Source organism: Ictalurus furcatus, chromosome 23 (genome assembly GCF_023375685.1).
Source record: "Ictalurus furcatus strain D&B chromosome 23, Billie_1.0, whole genome shotgun sequence".
Taxonomy (NCBI): domain Eukaryota; kingdom Metazoa; phylum Chordata; class Actinopteri; order Siluriformes; family Ictaluridae; genus Ictalurus; species Ictalurus furcatus.
In genome coordinates, this window is record NC_071277.1 from 12,913,415 (window position 1) to 12,932,122 (window position 18,708).

Genomic DNA, 18,708 nt, shown 5'->3' on the forward strand with positions numbered 1-18,708 from the left:
GTGGGTGGGTCGGTCTCAGAAGTACACAAAAGTTCATGAAAGTAAAAAAAAAAGCTGCTTTTTCAAAACATGCTCTAATTATTTCAAATTATTCAGCATATTTCTGTTCTCCACATGCGTCCACTTCTTAATGTACTCACATTAATTCAAATCAAAAGATCTATTTAATATAGTCATGTTGAAATTTTGTATGTTTGATGATACACTGTCTTTATATAAATAATGATACAGTTGACACCTTCTCTGTCAATGGAGATGTTTATTAAGACAAAACCAAATTTCCTACTTATAGTTAATGTAGTACAGTATAGCCTGGCTTTCCGTTCTTAATTCTGACTTGAACCAGAGTTTGGGTTGAGCGAGGAAGGGTAATAAAAATGGTCAAATCTTCTGATTATGTTAAAGAGAATAAATATATTATTCTACACAGCAGTAGAGTATCTACTGTCAAACCTTTATAATACTACAAGCAGTTCCATTCTAACAGAGCACAGATTAATGTAGCACAAAGCTTCACTGACACCACACACACACAGAAAATCAAACAAAATCAGCAGCAGCGAAAATCACTGGCCATTCAGATAAGGAATTACAGATGGAGAGATTACAGATGGAGAGCAGATGGAGTGTTACTTCAAACCCTTGACTAAATCAGGTCATTTGTATTTCTGCTTGAAAGCATTTATTTTTAAAAGCTAGCTAAACATTTATTATTAATCAAGATGGAATATGGTTGAGATGTTTGAGAGAGCCTAATAGACTACACATAGGAGAGTCACCTGGACGCTATCAGGCACCTTTGCTTTAAAACAGAAACAGAAAATTCCAGTCATGAAGAGTGTCACAGTACTACAAAGTCCAACGGTTTGTTTACTTTCAATTGCCTGCCAAATAAAATACAAAAAACACAAGTTCAAAAAGACCACAAGCTATCAACATTGCATGTGAGCAGTGTGCGCATAACTGAGCATGGCATCTAGAGCATGGCGTTGGTTTCCCCGTCAGCCACCATGGTCTCCTTCTTCTTCTTCTCACGCTTCTTGATGCGGCATATTACAATAGCCAGAAACAAAACTGCAATGCAACAGAAATATCCATTAATTACTGACATGTAGAAGGTTAAAGGAAAAATCCACCATCTTTATAATGAATGTGTGAACTTCAATGGCATCCAAGATTCATTTTGTAATTAAATTAAATTCTTAGACGTCTTTATTTTAAACTTCAACGTTAGTCTATTTACACTCTCAGTGCTGTTCGACTACCTGCTGACCGTGGTGCACCTACACTGCCTTCAGAGTCCAGTGCTTGCTGTCTCCACTACTTCTATGCTGGATTTCACTTTGTCCTCTATTTTCTCACCAATTTGGTAATTTGCCATACAACAGCTACCAACTGGGGAGGATGAAGACTAGCACATGCTTCCTCCGAGACATGCGAAGCCAGTCATCACATCTTTTTTTTTAAACTTCTGCTCATGCTGTGTCACAGGGCAGAGTAGCACACATGGAGAAAAGCGCTGTCTATCCTCTTCCACATGATTTCACAGACACCCACGATTGGCTCGTGTCGCTCTGACTGACAGGGGGGAGAGGGAGTATGCCATCCCTCCTGCTCAGAAAGCACGCTTTTACTCACGATTTTCCAAGAAATTGGTGAGCGAGAAAAGAAGCGCTTGCTGGTTTTTTTGCTCTCAAACTTGACTGTTATCTCTTTTGCTTGACATTGTTGAAATTTTTATCTCCTATTAAACACCACTGTAACTGTGCTAGCAATGTCCCCCTGTCACGTCAGTGCAGCTGCAACTTCTCACAGGAACAACAAAAATATAGCCCTAACCAACAAATTAACACCCCAATCTCTACACATCACAATTATTAAATATGAAATGTATTATTATTATTATTTCTTAAGGTTGACTGTACCACCACCTTGCCTGTCTCACGACAATTATGCATTGATTTTCTTGATTTTTTTTGTTTCGTTCCAAAATTGATAATATTCATAAGCTCATTTTTACTACTCCACCTGCCGCTTCTGTTCCTTCCTTCGGTTTGACCAGATTTTCAGATGCCCTTCTCTCAAATTCCGTCTCAACTTGACGCTGGTTTGCTTAGTTGAGAGGTGTCTGGTATGAAAGCTACTACTAGCATACTCAACCCTCTTCCTACTACGTAGCTTACAGTGGTGCTTGAAAGTTTGTGAATTTTCTAGATATCTGCATAAATATGACCTAAAACAACATCAGATTTTCACATGTTCTAAAAGTAGATAAAGAGAACCTAATTAAACAAACAAGTTAAAAAATATTCTACTTGGTCATTTATTTATTGAGGAAAATTATCCAATATTACATCTCTCTTAGTGGCAAAAGTATGTGTCAGTATCTGGTGTGACCCCACTGTGCAGCAATAACTGCAACTAAACATTTCCGGTAACTGTTGATCAGTCCTGCATATCGGCTTGGAGGAATTATAACCCATTCCTCAGTACAGAACAGCTTCAACTCTGGGATGTTGGTGGGTTTCCTCACATGAACTGCTTGCTTCAGGACCTTCCACAACATTTCTATTGGATTAAGTTCAGGACTTTGACTTGGCCGTTCCAAAACATTAACTTTATTCCTCCTTAACCATTCTTTGGTAGCATGACTCGTGTGCTTAGGGTTGTTGTCTTGCTGCATTACCCACTTTCTCTTGAGATTCAGATCACAGACAGGTGTCCTGACATCTTCCTTTACAATTCACTGGTATAATTCAGAATTCATTGTTCCATCAATGATGGCAAGCCGTCCTTGCCCGGATACAGCAAAACAGGCCTGAACCATGATACTACCACCACCATGTTTCACAGATGGGATAAGGTTCTTCTGCTGGAATGCAGTTGTGATGAGGAGGAGGGAGAAGTCAGGCTGTGAGGATACACACCTGGCCCTGATTTGGCTAATCAGTGGGAGATTGAGAGATAAAGGAGCAGCTGGAGGTGCCAATGGGAGAATGGGAGAGAGAGAGAGAGAGAGATAGATAGATGCATGTGCACTTTGTGTTACGTTTGTGTGTTATGTTTTGTTTACGTTCTGTTTAAGATTAAACTTTATGTTTATGTTCAGCCAGGTCCCACCTCCTCCTTGCCCGACTTATAAGTTTGTCACACTGGTGCTGAAACCTGAGAAGGAGGAGAGACGCGCTGTCGAAGAGCTCTCGCCGTTGTGGGGGATCGCTTCCCAGCTGGCTGAGAACCAGATGACAGTGTGTCGGGGACCAGAGTGTTTTTTCCTCCCTCCTCTCTTTTTCTCTGGCTCTGGCTCTCTCTCCTGCTCGCTCCTTGTCTCCTGCTCGCTAATTGTCTCTCCCCTCTTCTTTCCTTTCGCTCCCAGGATGCGGGGTCGCCCTCCCGAAAGAGTGGGATGGGGTGTGCGTCAGGCCAGGGGCCTGAATCTGGCGGCAGAAGAGTGGGATGAGGAGGAGGGAGAGGCCAGGCTATGTGGATGCACACCTGGCACTGATTTGGCTAATCAGTGGGGGAGAGAGAGGGAGAGAGATAAAGGAGCAGCTGGAAGTGCCACTGGTTCCTGCCTCCTCCTTGCCCAACTTGTAAGTTTGTTACACTCACTTCCAGCCACGCCTTTATCTCTCTGTCTCCCATGGATTAGCCAAATCTGTTCCATGTGTGCATCCTCACAGCCTGGCTTCTCCCTCCTCATCATCACAGTAGTGTTGTCCTTTCTACAAACATAACGCTTCTCATTTAATCCAAAAATTCTATTTTGGTCTCCTCTGCTCACAAAACATTTTTCCATTAGCCTTCTGTCTTGTCCATGTGATATTTAGCAAACTGCAGAAGAGCAGCATTGTTTTTTGGAGAGCAGTGGTTTTCTCCTAGCAGCCCTGCCGTGCACCTGATGGTGGACTCATGAATATTAACATTAGCCAATGTGAGAGAGGCCTGTAGTTGCTCAGAAGATACCCTGGGTTCCTTCATGACCTCGTGGACTATTACATGTCTTGCTCTTGTAGAGATCTTTGTTGGTCGACCACTCCTGGGAAGAGTAGCAATGATCTTAAATTTCCTGTATTTGTACACAATCTATCTGACTGTGGATTAGTGGAGTCCAAACTCTTTAGAGATGGTTTTGTAACCGTTTCCAGCCTGACGAGCATCAACAACTCTTTTTCTGAGGTCCTCAGAAATCTCCTTTGTTCATCCCATGATACACTTCCGCAAACATGTGTTGTGAAGATCAGACTCTGATAGATCCCTGTTCTTTAAATAAAACAAGGTGTTCACTCACACATGATTGTCATCCCATTAATTGAAAACACCAGACTCGAATTTTACCTTCAAATTAACTGCTAATCTTAGAGGTTCACATACTTTTGCCACTCACAGATATGTAATATCGGATCATTTTCCTCAATAAATAAATGACCAAGTATAATATTTTTTTCTCATTTGTTTAAATAGGTTCTCTTTGTCTACTTTTAGGACTTGTGTGAAAATCTGATGATGCTTTTGGTCATATTTTTGCAAATGTATTCAAATCTTGTTTGATTCCTAGTGTCCAGTTGTTCTTATCATAATAAATGTTTCCTTATGTACTAGTGTTGCACCAGCAGCATTTAAAATGGCTATTGTTACACCAGTCCCAAAAAATAAGAATATGGATTTAGGTAATTTGAATATTGTCGTTGCTTGGAGCGTGTTGTTCCTCAATTACGTAAACACCATACTGTTAACAATCTTTTTGAGCCTTTTCATTCTGGTTTCTGTCAGTACAGAAACCTCTCGGGTTAAAATCCTAAATGATTTGTTAATAGCTTCTGCCTCTGGCTCTCATTCTGTTCTTATGTTGCTTGTTCTCAGTGCTGCTTTCGATAGTGCTGATCATAATCTCTTACTTTCAAGCTAGAATCCTGACTAGGGCAAGGACAAATGATCATATTACTCCTTTATTGCAATCCCTACACTGGCTTCCCATAAGATATTGAGTCGAATGTATAATTCTATTGCTTACATATAAACCCTTGCATGGACTGGCTCCCCAGTATATATCTGAGCTCTTAACAAAACGTAAGACATGCAAAAGCGAAACATATTTAAATTCAGGAAAACCTGCAGTATTCACAGAAGAACAAATTTGATCTTCTGTGTAACAACTATGCCTGCATTAGAAAATGACATAATTGGTCATGTAAATAGTTTCCAAAGGCCAGCACACTATAATTATATTATATATCATGTCATATATATATATATATATATTATATATATATGCACATACATACACACACACTCGTATATATATTACACACCTATATATGGTCAAATTAAATCGCTACTTTATGTGTATATTATATATATGTTGTATCTTACTGATAAATCCCAAAACTCCTCCTAGAATGCCCACAGTAGTGGACATGCCAAACTTCCAGGCATGAGTCCCTGGCTCCACGTAACAGTAACCCAGCTCAGTGCAGTTACATACTCGAACTGTAAAAATAAATAAATAAATAAATAAATAAATAAATAAAGAGCAGGGAATAAACACAGCACTCTTACAGTATATAATATGATACACGTAGACATAACTGTCAGAGGATCAGAGAACGAGAAATCTATAAAAAGAAGTCCTTACCTTCGAACCTATGTGTAACACCTACGCCTGCGTTGTCCTTGATGTTGACAGGGATGTTGAAGGTCTGGTCACTGGTGGGCTTCTTCTGCAGAACGAGCTTAGCTGAGGTGCCTACACAACACAAAGTAATAGCGTATCCTATTTTTGGTAGGTCCAGATTAAACAACATAACAGGGCCCTTCTTCCTATATATTGTGTTCATGACTGCATTTGTAATAGTTCATTACAACTATTTACATTCCTCATCAGCTAAGCTAATAGTCTGTCTACCGTTTACTGATGTGATTTCCCAGTTAGGAGATTTGCGGGCCATTTGCAGAGTGAAGGTAAAGGGTTCTCCAAATGGTTCAGCATCTCCGTCCACGGCAGTCAATATCAAGGGCTCTGGCTTCTTCACACATATGAATCCTTGTGACTTCTGTAGCTTAGGGTAGTTATCATTTACATCCATTAGCTGGATGGACACTTCCCTCTCAGCTTGCTGCATCTGATCCTCTGATAGGCCACAAACACAGGAACATGCATATAAATCATTCATTCATGCAACCTACCAGAATACATTGTATTTTATTATATTTGAAGAAATCGGTCTGAACATGTCAAGTTTGTCCAAGTTGGGTCAACGAGACTCAATTTGAGTCAACAGATTAACAGGATATTCCAACTGGCATATGGAACCCCTAAAACCACAAGTCAAGAGATTCTGAATTAGGTTGTAGTCAATTCTTTAAAAATTTTGAGGTGTCATCTTTAAATGATGTTGACATTGATGGGGCTTGGGGTACTCTGGTAGCTTTTTAATTTTAGTGATTCTTAGTAGCATCTTGCTAGACAAAGACATTGACACTTTCAATTGCTCTAGACTCAGAGCCAACATCATGGACCAATCTGACACCTGGATAGGTCTGGACACACTCTTTATCATACAGAATTAGGAAATATTGCATGAAAGTAAATGGAAAATAGATATATGCTTATATGCTGAAGATGATCTAATAGAAAAGTGAGAAACTGATAAATAAAGAACATTATTAAATTATAAAACTAGGAGTAATATAAAAAAAATTGCATTTTAAATAAATGTTTGAATTCAGCTAAATTTTAACTCATTATATAGTCTATTAACATTTGTGGATTTCATAGCTTGAAAGTCTTGCACTGGTTATCATGCTTGTGAAGATATTCACTGGTAGATGCTTTAGCATTTTGGGTTTATTGTCAGAGCTAGCTTTAGTGTAAAGCAGTGGTATCCAATCTCATCCACAAAAGGCTGGTTGCATTCCAATCCAACAGGAACCACACCTACAAATCCACTGAAAACCAACATCAACTGATTCAAAGGGCAGAATAAGGCACGGTTCCAATTTGGTTGGAATGAAAACTTGCAGCCACACTAGCCCTTTGCAGATGACATAAGACACACCCGGTATAAAGACAGTGACCTTTCAAAAGTACTTATGTAGGATTTAACAATATCTTGTCATCAATAGCCTCGTTCCCACCTGACTCATATGCGATGATTCGGACAGTGAGTTGATCCACCATTTCTCTGTCCAACTCCGCTTTAGTCTTCAACTCCCCTGTTTCAGCGTTCAGGTCCAGCCAGCCATGCTCATCTCCCTCCAGCTTAAACCTAACACACAAGGCCCACAAACATTTCTAGTCTATAACTGTACTGTGTCTGTTCCGAACAGTAAGCATAGCAAAGCTGTATCTCATTCATTCAACTATACAAAAGTTATAGTTCTGTTTGTCCTTTCATGTAATTTTTACTTTTGTTGGACACTCTTTGATTAATTTGTTTAATTCTCCACCTCGGTTATGTTGGATTTCATATGCACCTTCAGAATTACAGTTGATGTGGTATGTATATTTTTCTTATGACCATTGGAGGTGGTGTTATTCTCAATTCTACAAATCCACTTGAAACAATTTGTTAACTGCAAATAAGACAACCCAAACTGTACAGCATGATTCTCCTTATACCATTGCTGCACTAACATGTACTCTAATGGCCATGTCTATAACACTAGATCCATTGCACGTAATTTGTTTATACTTAATATTATTCTTCTTGTAGTTACAGCACGAACTGCATATTATGTATGTTCAATGTTGAGCACCTGAGCTGGCAAAAAAAAAAAAAAAAACAATTTTGTTATACGCAAAGTTTAATTGAATGGAGTTAATTACATGATTTTATGTCCCTCTGGGTCTTTAGCATCAGCTGTCAAGATGGTGGCTCCTACAGTGATATTTTCTGGGATGTTGACATTCACAGTATCTACAGTGAACACTGGAGGCTCATCCACATCGACCAGCTCAATGACAACGACCGTGCTGGAACGATTGTCATAGTCCACCCCCTCGATCAGCGGCTCAGGATTACGCGCATCGATGTGAAGCTTATAGGTAGATTGACCCTCATAATCCAACGGCTACAAAAATAAACATGGTGAGAGATGTGAATGAAAGTGGCAAAGAGACATCTAAGGTACATGAGGAACAAATAAAAACATAGGACAAATAATTAGAGCAAAGATTGGTTAAACTAGTCATCCACATCCTTGAGTTTAGGTGAGCCATGTTCCTAGTCTTCCTACCCGTGCTATGTAGACTCTGCCCTCTCCAGTGGCATCATCAACTTCTATGGCGAACACATTGTCCGGATCACCTGCAGTGATGTGGTATTCCACCTTAGAGCTGCCTGTCCCTGGATCATCAGCGTCCATAGCGTTGATTGTTAGCAGAGTAGTTCCCACTTCAGCTAATTCTGGAACACTGTATCTCCCATACTGCACCAGGGAGAACAAGCACAGCCAATAAGAGCAGGCACTACAGTACAGCTAAACTAAAATAAAACACAATCACGGAAGTAATGCTGCTTACATCATTCTTCTCAAAGATGGGGACCTCGTTATTGAGGTCGATAACGTTGATGATAACGTCACACTCTGTGCCGTAAACTACATAGGAACAAGAGTAGTTAGTAAAGAATTGACTTTTTACTGGAGATTGCACCAATCCAATACCCAATATCAGTATCGAGCCAATAACAGCAAAATAATAGTGAATCGGATATCGGAGAAAACATATCAGATATCTGATCCTGTAACAAATGGCAATGATTCTAAATGGATTTGTAAACAATATTTATTTTTGGAACTGAAAATATTTTATGAAATAACGTATAAAGAGACGACTTTTTTTTATTTTGTTAGGATTCACTTTATTATATTTATAACTGTATTATCTCTATTATATTTACAGTATTTACAATGAGAGAGTTTAACTGTGAAGCACTTCATTAAAAAAAAAGGACATTGTGCTTCAGTTAAAAAAAGAGAACATTTTAAAGCTAAGTAGTTTTTAAAGAAAACAGTATTTGATGTGTATTGGTACTGGCTGATGTTCAGGGTTTCAGAATCAGTATTGGAAAAGAAAAAGTGTTATCATGCCATCTCTACTTTTTATACTTTATACTTACAAGTGACACAATTAATACATGTTTTTCTTCACTTTTGTAATCAGCTATAATTTTAACACAGACTGCATACTTAGCTATACAATTGACCTTTGATACACACAGAGATAACTGAAACTTTGTTGAAGGGTGAGGTCTTGTCACTAGTGTTTTATGTATCGTTTGTTTATGTTGGCGATTTGCCCATGCCTTGAGTAGCTTGATTCTTTAACCATAGACCTAATGCTTGATGGAAATATGTATCTGACATCTTTCGTATCAACAATCTATAGACCACTACTGGAGAAGTACTAATACCTCACCTCCATCTGTAACTGAAACCTTAAGATGATATTGCGGCACATCCTTCCTACGGAAGTTATGTTTGGCCACCTGGATACTTCCAAGCGCTTGGTCAATGATGAACATTCCATCAGATGGATTGGTGGGACTCTGGCTCAAAAGCTTGAAGGTCAGCAGCGAGTTCAGTGTTTTCTCCTTGTCGGCATCATGAACCAACAGATCTCCAACGTGGCTACCTAAGTTACCAACAACACAAAAATCCTAATTATATGAAAATTCAAAAAATAAGAATGAAAGGGTACTTTTTCTTGTAAAGAACCAGTGCTGTTGATATTTATTGTCGTTTCTACATTGTTGTGTATGATGTATCTTACCAACTTTCTCATTCTCCTGCACCTCAAACACACTTTCAGCTGTGGCACACTCAGGAGCATTATCATTCACATCTTCCACCACGACTTGGATCTCCAGAGGAGGTTCCAGCTCGACGCCTTGCTCATCCTCAGCCAAGACTACCAGGATGTACTAATGCACAGACAAAAACACAGCCAAACACAGATACATGATCATTGCGATTTCTGTACGACAATCTGAATGTTTAAAGAGAGAGAGAGAGAGAGAGAGAGAGGTTGGCATTTATTCTCTCACTATTCACTTCAAGTTCTAAACAGATCGTTTTCGAGTCTATGGCACTAGTCAAAAGCGGCCATGTGAAGTACCATTGTAAAAACAAAACAAAACTACTTTGAACTAATATGTCATAATTAAATCACTAATAATTAACCTTCACAAATTTTATCTAGAACACAGAAATGTGTTCTCACAGCTTCACGTTGCATACACATGCAGCAAACAACATTCATTTTATACAAGTGTAAAAAATAAACATGCATAATAGGTATACCGTTAACTGCAAACATGTGTATCACCCTTTATATGAAAAATGGAGAAACATAAGTCTACCTCACATTTCAAAGATGTTCTTAATGTTTAACTTCATTTTAATAACATCAACTGAGTCTAGCTTCCGTGTTAGTGAGATGAAATGCTAGCTAGTTAATTTATAGGAATGTTCCCCATTAAGGTGACTAATGACTTAAAACATTCAACAAATTTACTTTGTAAATTATTTTTAAGGCATTTTCTAACTTCTGCAAAACTTTGCATTAACCCAGAATTACATTCTTTTAAATATAGTGAGGGGAAATAAGTATTCAGACATTTAAAAAAAAAAAAAAAAAAAAAAAAAAAAAGATTATATATTTCCAGCTCATATTTACACACATAATGTCTATTGTCTTTATACTTAAAGGTTACATAAAAATAAATAAAGTTCTTGAGCTAAATGCTGCAAAAACAAAGTTCTCATGTAAATTGCACCTGGTGTCATTATACAGTGGGGAAAATAAGTATTAAACGCGTCCACATTTTTTTCAGTAAATATATTTCCAATGAGGCTATTCACATGAAATTTTCACCAGACATCAGACAAAGAATAAACAACCTTAAAGTCCATAAATAAAGTTATGTGTAATAAAGTGGAATGACACAGGAAAAAAGCACTGAAGACACTAAGAAAAAGCAGTTCTCCAAGTCAAGATAAGGCAAGGAACCAGCTGAAATCCCTAAGTAATTATGCCTCCTATCTGTGCAAATTAATATAAGCTGGGTTTGTAAACTGATGGTCTATAAAAAGGCTTTATGTTACCAAGGTGTCACACAAGAAACATCTCATGATGGGTAAAAGCAAAGAGCTCTCCCAAGACCTTCGCAACCTTATTGTTGCAAAATGTATTGATGGAATCAAATGCAGACATATTTCAAAACTTCTGAATCCTCCAGTAAACACCATTGGGGCCATTATGCACAAGTGGAAGCAACAACACTCTGTCATCAACCGGGCATGCACAGGAGCTCCTCACAAGATTTCTGACCAGGGAGTCAGAAGAATAGTCAGAAGAGTAGCCCAAGAGATAAGGGCCATTCAGAAAGAGCTCCAGAAACACTTGGTGCCATTGTCACAGAGAAAACAATAGGCAATGCACTCCACTGCTCACGCTCGTGCCACAAGGCTCCATTACATTAAAAGGCATGTTGAAGCTCATTTAAGTTTGCTAAACTCATATGGACAAGCCTATGAAATACTGGGAGAGTGCAGTCTGGTCAGACGAGAGCAAAATTGAACTTTTTGGCTGTCATACTACACACCATATTTGGAGAAGAAATGGCACTGCACATCACCCTAAAAACACTATACCAACAGTGAAGTTTGGAGGTGGAAGCATCATGGTGTGGGGCTGTTTTTCTTCACATGGAACTGGCAGACTTCATGATGAATGGAGCCCTTTACCAGAAGATTCTTGAGAAGAATCTGCTGCCATCCACCAGGATGATGAAGATTAGAAGTGGGTGGACCTTCCAGCATGACAACGATCCAAAGCATACAGCAAAGGAAATTCTCAATTGGTTTAAGGTGTTAGAATGGCCCAGTCAATCATCTGACTTGAATCCAATTTAACATTTGTGGAAAGCACTATAGATCAAGGTTCACAAGAGGGCCCCACCCGGAATCTTCAAGATTTAAAGACAATATGTTTAGAAGAATGAGCCAAAATCACACCTAAATACTGCGGCCGATTAATTTCTTCATACAGGAAGTGTCTTGAAGCTGTCATTACAAACAAAGGCTTCTCCACTAAGTATTAAATACATTTCAGTTAGCGTGTTCAATACTTTTTTCCTGTGTCATTCTGCTTTATTACACATAACTTCATTTATGGACTTTAATGTTTGGATTTATTTATATTTGTGGATTTCTTGAATTAATACTGATATCTGGTGAAAATTTCATGTGAATAGGCTCATTGGAAATATATTTACTGAAAAAAATGTTGACATGTTCAATACTTATTTCCCCCGCTGTATTAAATATACACCAGAGTAATAATAATACACTGGTAGTTTACACTAAATTATATTTGTATGCAGTTTTACCATGTTCTTCGTCTCTCTGTCTAGTGGCCCAGTGATGTAGATCTCTCCATCTTCATTGATAGTAAAAGGAAAGGGAATTTCTTTCTCCTTCTGCACCAGCTTGTACAGTGCATTGGGGTCATTGGCACGTACCTAAAAAACACACACACACAAAATGATTAAAATGATCCCATTTAGAATATACACATAAATACAATAATTAGAAAGCAAATTCGACATATCAGAGTTGCATTTCATTTTATGACGGATTATTTATTCTTAAACCAAAACTGACCGAGGTAAGCAACATGGGGTATTCCACTATTAAATTCTCCATGATGCCGAATGGTTCAGGTTTAACCCACAGATTCTGAGTCACAGCAATATTGACCCTTGTGATGGTGCTCAGTGCATTTGGCACCCCACCACCTAAATCCTTCACTCGCACGATTAGAGTGTAGTCTGGATCCTGTATGGCGTACAGTCGCCTGTTCTCTGCACACACATAAGAACAAATACAAGAGTGAAACACTAAATACAGAATTCCCCACTACAAAAAATATGATAGAAACAATTTATGGATTATTTGCAATATGGTTAACAAGCTTACAGTTAATTGTGTATTTGCAAACTATATGTAATGTTTAGTGATGCTATTAATGTAAAGCTGAGATTTGATACTCTATGTCCTTACTACTTCAGAGATATACAAATGTGTACATTGAATGTCTGAAGAATTGCTTCCTTTTTGTCATTAGCCAACTAAATGGCATCGAATTCTACCTGACAGGTACGTGTACAGAACATTTCAGGAGCTAAACAGGTTGAAGGCTTACTTAATCTCAGCTGCTGCTGCTCCAAATCACTGCAATGAGCAAGTTCTTTATGCTTAAAATGCATACTCCAGGTCAAGAAATTTGTTCCTCTCTCATTTTTTTCAGTTAGGCCCTTATTCTACTGTTTTTCCAGATTTTTCAATTCCAGAAATTCAATTTGCCCATACAAAAATGCCAGAATTGTTGGCAAACTACAGCAAATTTATGAACAACATTCTGTAACGTATATGTAAATGTATATTTATTATCTGCATTCTGTAATTTGTAGCACAATCTCGACAGTGACCAATCCGTAAACTATCAGTGACAGTAACCAAGAGTGCAGTAAAACCTCACAACTAGGTACACATCGATAACTATACTGGTACTGGGTATCAGTCCGGTACCATGCTCATTTCCTCCTACTCACAACAAATGCTCCAAATACCAACATCCGATACTAGCAGGTGGTAACCCCCACCCCCATAAAAAGACTTACAAAACACTATACTGCATGAAATGTGTGCGTGTGTGTGTGTCTGCGTGTGCCATGGTCGCACCAGCACGTTGGACACAAGTAAAGAAGGGGTTGTCCTCGAAGGATATCTCATTCCTTGAAGAGCAGAATTCATCAAACTTCCTCTTCAGAACGTCAACATTCCCCCGAGTTTCTCCACGATTGTAAATCACCCCAGTTCTAGCTCTTAGTGACACAGCTCCTAGAACACACAAATTGTTACACAATCTCACAAACACACACCTTTTTCAAAAGAACTTTGGATGGTTAACTCACCCTCATGTGTGGTGGAAATTTCCCCGGTGTTTGGGTTGATGGTAAAGAAAGCTACACCGGTAGGGTTGGGGATTTGGCTCTCAATACTGTATATCAGTTGTGAATTGGGTGTGTCTGGATCATCAGCATCCGTGGCGAACACATGCACAAATGGAATTCCTACATTCAAACAGTAAGACAGGATATTTTTTAAGGTTCAGCACTATTCCCGTTGGCTTGTTCTCAGGAACTCAAACATCCCAGTAATTACGTCTCACCTGCAGGTGAATGCTCTCTGATAGTACCACTATACAGGCTCTGATTAAAGACAGGAGCATTGTTGTTGACATCCACAACTAGGAGAACAACTGTGTAAGGTCCATCAACAGTCTCACCTTCAGTTGAATGTGCCTCAATCTACAAGAAAATGCATTTACAAATGTTAATGTTAACAATACAACACAACAAACTGTGAGTTTCGCAACTATAGTTGTGGAAATCCTAACACACTTGAAGGCGGCAGCGACAGTGAGACAGAGGACAGTGTAGCTGCCTCACAGCTGACCTCAGGTTACTCTCTGTGTGTAGTTTCTCATTTTCAGCCCTTGTGACTTTCTTCCGGTTTCCTCCCACCAAAAACAAGCCAATACATGGATTGTCTATGCTAAATAAGTGTGTGAATGTGTCTCATCACCATTTCTTCAGTAGATATGTACATGTATACTATAGACTTGTACAGCTACTGTAATTATAAAGACTATGATGCTCATACTGGACATCCTTTCAACACACTTAGTACTGCTACACAGTGTATATTGTTAAAAGTGCTAAACAAATGAAATAGAATTGAATTAAATGTGGTAGAGACTGAAAGAATGAGGTCTCCGATGCAAGCGGCAGAAATGAGCTTCCTTCACAGGGTGGCTGGGCTCAGCCTTAGAGATAGGGTGAGGAGTTCAGACATTTTAGGGGAGCTCAAAGTAGAGATGCTCCTCTGCACCGAATCTAAGGTGGTTCGGGCATCTGACTAATTTTGGGGATGTCCAACACTGAGAAAACCCTGGGACAGCCCAAGGACTAGATGGAGAGATTATATCTCTTGTCTAGCCTGGGAGCACCTGGGTATCCCTGTGGAGGAGCTGAAGGAGGTGTCTAGGCAGAGGGAGGTCTGGGCATCTCTGCTTAGACTGCTTCCCCCTGCGACCCAGACCCGGATAAGCAGAAGACAGTGGATGAACAGATGAATTAAATGTGTGTGTGTGTGGTGCTCTGTGACAACATCCCATCCTGGGTGTATTCCGACATCATGCCCAGTGTTCCCAGGATAGACACTGGATCCAAACCTGAACAGAATAACGCGGTTGTTGAAGACGAACGGACCGGACCTGACTCATGAAAGCCCGAGTGATATGTTAATGAGCATGATCAGGAGAGGAAATCTCAACACTGAATAGCTCAGTTGGTTGAGAAACTCCGCTTTACTGTACGCTACAGTGTACTGAAAACACTAACCAGGAGGACAGTGTATTTGGCCTATTATTAAATGAGTCAAAATACCCTTCAATAAAAATCCTGTTTTTGTAAATAAATTCTCATTCTATTCATCTGTGTTTTTAAAAGGATAATATTTGTCTTACACTTAGAGTGTGTCTTTTTTCTGGGCTCCATTCCAGTGCTTCTTCAAGGTACAGCCAACCATCAGTTGATATGCCAATCTTCCCCTCGGTCTCACCGCTTACATGATATGACGACACGCCATCTGCTTTGGACGTAAACTGGACATAAAAAGAGTTAGCACATTAAAGGAGTACATCATTAATGAATGGCTGACACTGCATGAAATTAAGTATAGATCTGTATGCACGAACACGTTAGTTTTGTAACATTCTACTAGATTTCACTCACTGTTAGTACTTTTGGGTTTCATGTGATAGCTGAAATTATTATGGAAATCAAAAACAACCAAACGATTATGTATAGTGCTTGTGTAGTGAATTAAAACATCTTCAACAGAAAGAAAAAAATGCATTATAAAAGTAGAACGCTAATATCAATAAGAGTGACACGCGATCTTTGCTTACCTGAAAAACAGGATATGGCACTGGTGTGGCTTCTGGCACATTCAAGACTTTATGATCTAATGGTCCTTTCTTATCCTCTAGACCAGCTCCATAAGCCTGTGTAAATAATAATAATAATAAAAAAAAACAACAATAATTTAATTCCTTTTAAATCCCTTGCAGTTATTGGATTTTCATGGCATGCTTTCTCCTAGATAAAACAGAGGCTGATGGGGGTTATTTGCATGTATGTTTTTTGGTTGACAGTTTAATTAGACAGTGTAATAATTTTTTTAATGATTTAAAATAACAGCCGAGAGTGGACTTTAGTACAGTTACTGATTTACAGGAAATGAGACCACACAAGTGCAAGGTGTTGAAAGTCTGAAGTGGTTAGTAACCAGGTTGCTCTCTGCTTCATCTTACACACACACACACACACACACCACTTACAGAGCAGACAAAAAGAGTCAGGAGCACCAGCTGTGCGCTTGCCATAATGAGAAATAACTCCTGGAAAAAGCAAACACAAAAGCAATTAGAAATTCAGTAAGGCATGACAGACATCTATAGATCTAATATAATTACAGACTAATTACAAATATATACGGTGGCTCTACGACACCACCAGCTAGTTTATGTGTATCGTAGAAGAACCTAATCAAATAAAAAACCCACTTATAACATTTAGAACTTTTCATTTATGATAAATGACTAAGGGCATAGTGATATGATCAAATATAAACCTATATCTTCTTATTGGACTAAACATTGAGGCGCAACTCATCACGTGTCTTTAGATACTTTTTGAAATTATAGAAGCAAAGAATATAAAATCTTATTTAAATTCTATGGACACTTCGAAGAAATTCTCATCATGTTACCTGCTCGCTCCAAAGTGCATATCAAGCTCATACCCAAGGTCAGTGTGTTACTCAAAAGCCCAAGCAATGACCAATATGAATATGAACCATGCTGCTATGTCCTTACAGGGCCTTGTTAGCCTGGTCTGATATGTTAAATCAAATACCTTAATCTTATTCTAAGCATACACTTTCAACTGACTGCCTGCAGGTGTAATAGATTACATAGTAAACAGAATGGAGTCAATTTTCCATTCAAATTGTTGGTATTTAAGTGATAACGGATTTGTTTTCTTGGTGTAGAATAAATAACACACAACAATAAAAAAAATAATCCTTTCCATTTTGGCTAGCACCAGTAGTAATAAAGGCAGTGAGTTTGACAGTGTCTCCATGTAGTCATGGACACGCCCCAAGAGTGCGAGAAGGTGACTTTGAGACTTGTTCACTCTCACTTCCCTTCTTTACTTATCGTTCTTATTTACCTATATTTTTCACTTGTAATTTTCACTTTTCATACTCTTATTTTACTTGAATAAAATAAAAAATGATCCTTGTTGAAATGAGCTAAAAATAAAATGAGCAACATTTTACCCAACATTAGAGATGATAATAAATGATGTTGAAATGATCAATAACAAATACTACAACGAATTCAGAGAGAAATTATGACCAGCAATAACAATAACTATTATCTTTGTACTCAATGTCTTCCACACTGAAAATGCGCAGGTTCGTTTAGGGTATAACTAATATAAAAACATGAATAGATTAGAATGATACAGTAGATTCGTTCAAACACATGAGAACCATGACCGCAAATCACTTTTGAAGTATGTCTGATATTTTTCCTGCTTGGGCCTAAAAAGTATTTCTGCCTCTCAGGCCATATTCACTCATACTCAATGACCTCTGTCCACTTCTCATTAGCTGGAAATGGAAAACATTTAATAATGTCAATTTGTTCAAGCCATAACAATGCAAATATATTGACATCTGAAACGTTGACATTTCAGTGAAAATACTTCATACAAAGTCGAGGCCAGCTAAAACCCTTGAGGAAAGCCTCAACAAAGTCAAACCAAGATCACATCATGTGCTCCCACCATGAGTCTCTCGCTCTCTCTCTCTCTCGCTCACACACACACACACAATGCCACCTTTATCACATCACTCTGGATATCATTAACCACAAGCATAGACAAACCATATAAAGTCAAATAAAATAGACAGTGAACATTGTAACAGAGTAAGAGAGTAAAACATACCTGTCAGGACAGATCCCCTTCTGACTGAGCAGTGACAGAATGAAAGTCACTAGCTTGGAGAATTTCCTGCTACAGTGAAACTTTAACTCATTTTATTGAACCTAATCATTATCTAAAGGTTCCGCTGCTTAGGGGAGTGGAGCCCAGTGCTCATGGGAGTGGAGTCCTTGTCTGTATAAGTCAGTAAAATTCGGCTGATAAAAACAAGCTTGCAAATAGAAAACGCATGCAGGCTGAACCCAGTGGTCTTTTCTCCCTCAGGGTCTTACCATACCCACATATGAAAAGTTTATTAAGATCTGATTGCATCTTCTTTAAGATGTGTGGTTTTATCTAAGTATATTTGTACATGTATCTTGAGTAATCCAGACTAAAAGGTCACAGACTTTGCTCTTTGATCTGCCTCCCTTTCTCCAAGCATCACTTACTTTTTTCCATTCTTCTAGACAATGGCATTCACTGAGCAGTCTGTAAATAATTGAACAATCACACAATTTGCCGTTTCCATACATCAGAAGATTAGATGTGAAAAGAAATGAATTATGCCATTAATATC

At 38.6% G+C, this 18,708-nt stretch overlaps 1 protein-coding gene across 1 annotated transcript; it reads right to left on the reverse strand.

Moving 5' to 3' along the window:
* Positions 1-239: 239 nt before the first annotated feature.
* Positions 240-18,233, reverse strand: cdh17 (cadherin 17, LI cadherin (liver-intestine)). The gene is made up of 19 exons (XM_053611639.1): positions 18,153-18,233; positions 16,475-16,534; positions 16,043-16,138; positions 15,599-15,736; positions 14,240-14,378; positions 13,983-14,141; positions 13,750-13,908; positions 12,670-12,869; positions 12,396-12,527; positions 9,776-9,926; positions 9,422-9,637; positions 8,525-8,601; positions 8,239-8,430; positions 7,829-8,073; positions 7,138-7,268; positions 5,906-6,130; positions 5,636-5,746; positions 5,374-5,490; positions 240-1,074 (listed from the first exon to the last, which is right to left on the reverse strand). Exons 2-19 carry the CDS (start codon positions 16,517-16,519, stop codon positions 977-979), a joined length of 2,631 nt encoding a protein of 876 aa, XP_053467614.1. The 5' UTR covers positions 16,520-16,534; positions 18,153-18,233; the 3' UTR covers positions 240-976.
* Between the last annotated feature and the right edge of the window lie 475 nt (positions 18,234-18,708).